The sequence below is a fragment of the Sinocyclocheilus grahami genome, unplaced genomic scaffold (assembly GCF_001515645.1).
Source record: "Sinocyclocheilus grahami isolate Dianchi unplaced genomic scaffold, SAMN03320097.WGS_v1.1 scaffold423.1, whole genome shotgun sequence".
NCBI classification, from domain to species: domain Eukaryota; kingdom Metazoa; phylum Chordata; class Actinopteri; order Cypriniformes; family Cyprinidae; genus Sinocyclocheilus; species Sinocyclocheilus grahami.
Window position 1 is genome coordinate 418,623 of NW_015505602.1, and position 1,239 is coordinate 419,861.

General features: G+C 32.5%; 1 protein-coding gene across 1 annotated transcript in view; it reads left to right on the forward strand.

Annotated features, from left to right (window-relative positions):
* LOC107551396 (chitinase domain-containing protein 1-like) overlaps nt 1-709 on the forward strand; it is a 7,334-nt gene extending 6,625 nt beyond the window's left edge. Inside the window, exons 4-5 of the mRNA XM_016232979.1 lie at nt 469-654; nt 706-709. Coding sequence (XP_016088465.1) covers nt 469-654; nt 706-709 — 190 coding nt within the window. The remainder of the gene's footprint in view (nt 1-468; nt 655-705) is intronic.
* Nucleotides 710-1,239: the final 530 nt, after the last annotated feature.

Sequence of the window (1,239 nt, forward strand, 5' to 3'; positions counted from 1 at the left end):
TTTTTAATCATTTTAAATGTCTATGTAGTTTTTATTAACTTTTATTTCAATTTTAGTTTGAGTTATTTGATTACATCGTTAAAATGTTGCCTAGGCAGCTACATTTAAAAACATTTTTTAAGTCAATTGTGAGATAAAAAGTTGCAATTGTTTTAATTTTTTATCCAATGGTGGAAACTTCCATAGTTTCCAATATAAGACAATTAGACAAAAAATAAAACCCATCAAATTGGCTAAAATTGTTACTGTGTATCCTATTTAAAGTGTCCTTTAACAGATGTTTTTTTTTTAATCTGTCATTATATTTGAATGGTGATTCATTTATGTGAACTAATTTATTTTCCGCATTTTTTTAAACGGATATTTTTTGTAAATGTTTAACTCCCCATCGCCACCCAGTTCCCCAGAATTCAACATTAGCTATTGGAAAAACCCACGCAGTCTGGCCATCGAGTTTTTTTCCTGAAGTTTTCGATTGGCTGTGATGCTGTTGTGTTTCAGGCCGGGTCCGAGCGCTCCGCTGCCCTGGGTCAGAGAGTGTGTGCTGCAGCTCGCGCCTCACAGCCAGTGGAGACACAAGATCCTGCTGGGAATCAACATGTACGGACTGGACTTCAGCAGCCACGGCGGAGCGGAGCCGCTACTGGGCACGAGGTACACGCTTCATTCATTAAAACACTCGTTTAGCAAAATTATTGCTGTCAGATGAAATTATTTATTTTTTATTATTTTTACAGTATACTATAAAGTATATAAACTATAAAGATAACGATATTAGCGTCCACATCAGCAAACAATATCATCTGTTTATTCTAAGCGCACGCGTCTGCCACTTTAAATTTTTGAGCTCGTTACAGCAGGATGGATTCTGATTGGCTGTCAGTGTTTTATCGTTCATCAGCTGGAAAAAAAATTGTTTTGAAAGTGATCACAACGATCCTCTGTATCGTTATCGTTGTGGTGTGAACTATGCTATTCTTTAATATTGAGAACGATATCTTTATCGTTATATTCATAGTTATCGTGCTTGGTGTGAACGGGCCTTTAAAATATATTTAATATTTTAAGATAAAATCTAAAATATTTTGTAATATAACTATTTATATAAAATACTTTATTAAAAAAGTTAATTCAATAATAAAAAAATAATTTTAAAAAAGTGATTTTTTTTTACCATGCCAACTTTAGTAAAATTTTAATTAAGCTTGTATATTTAATAACAGTTCAACTAAATCTGAT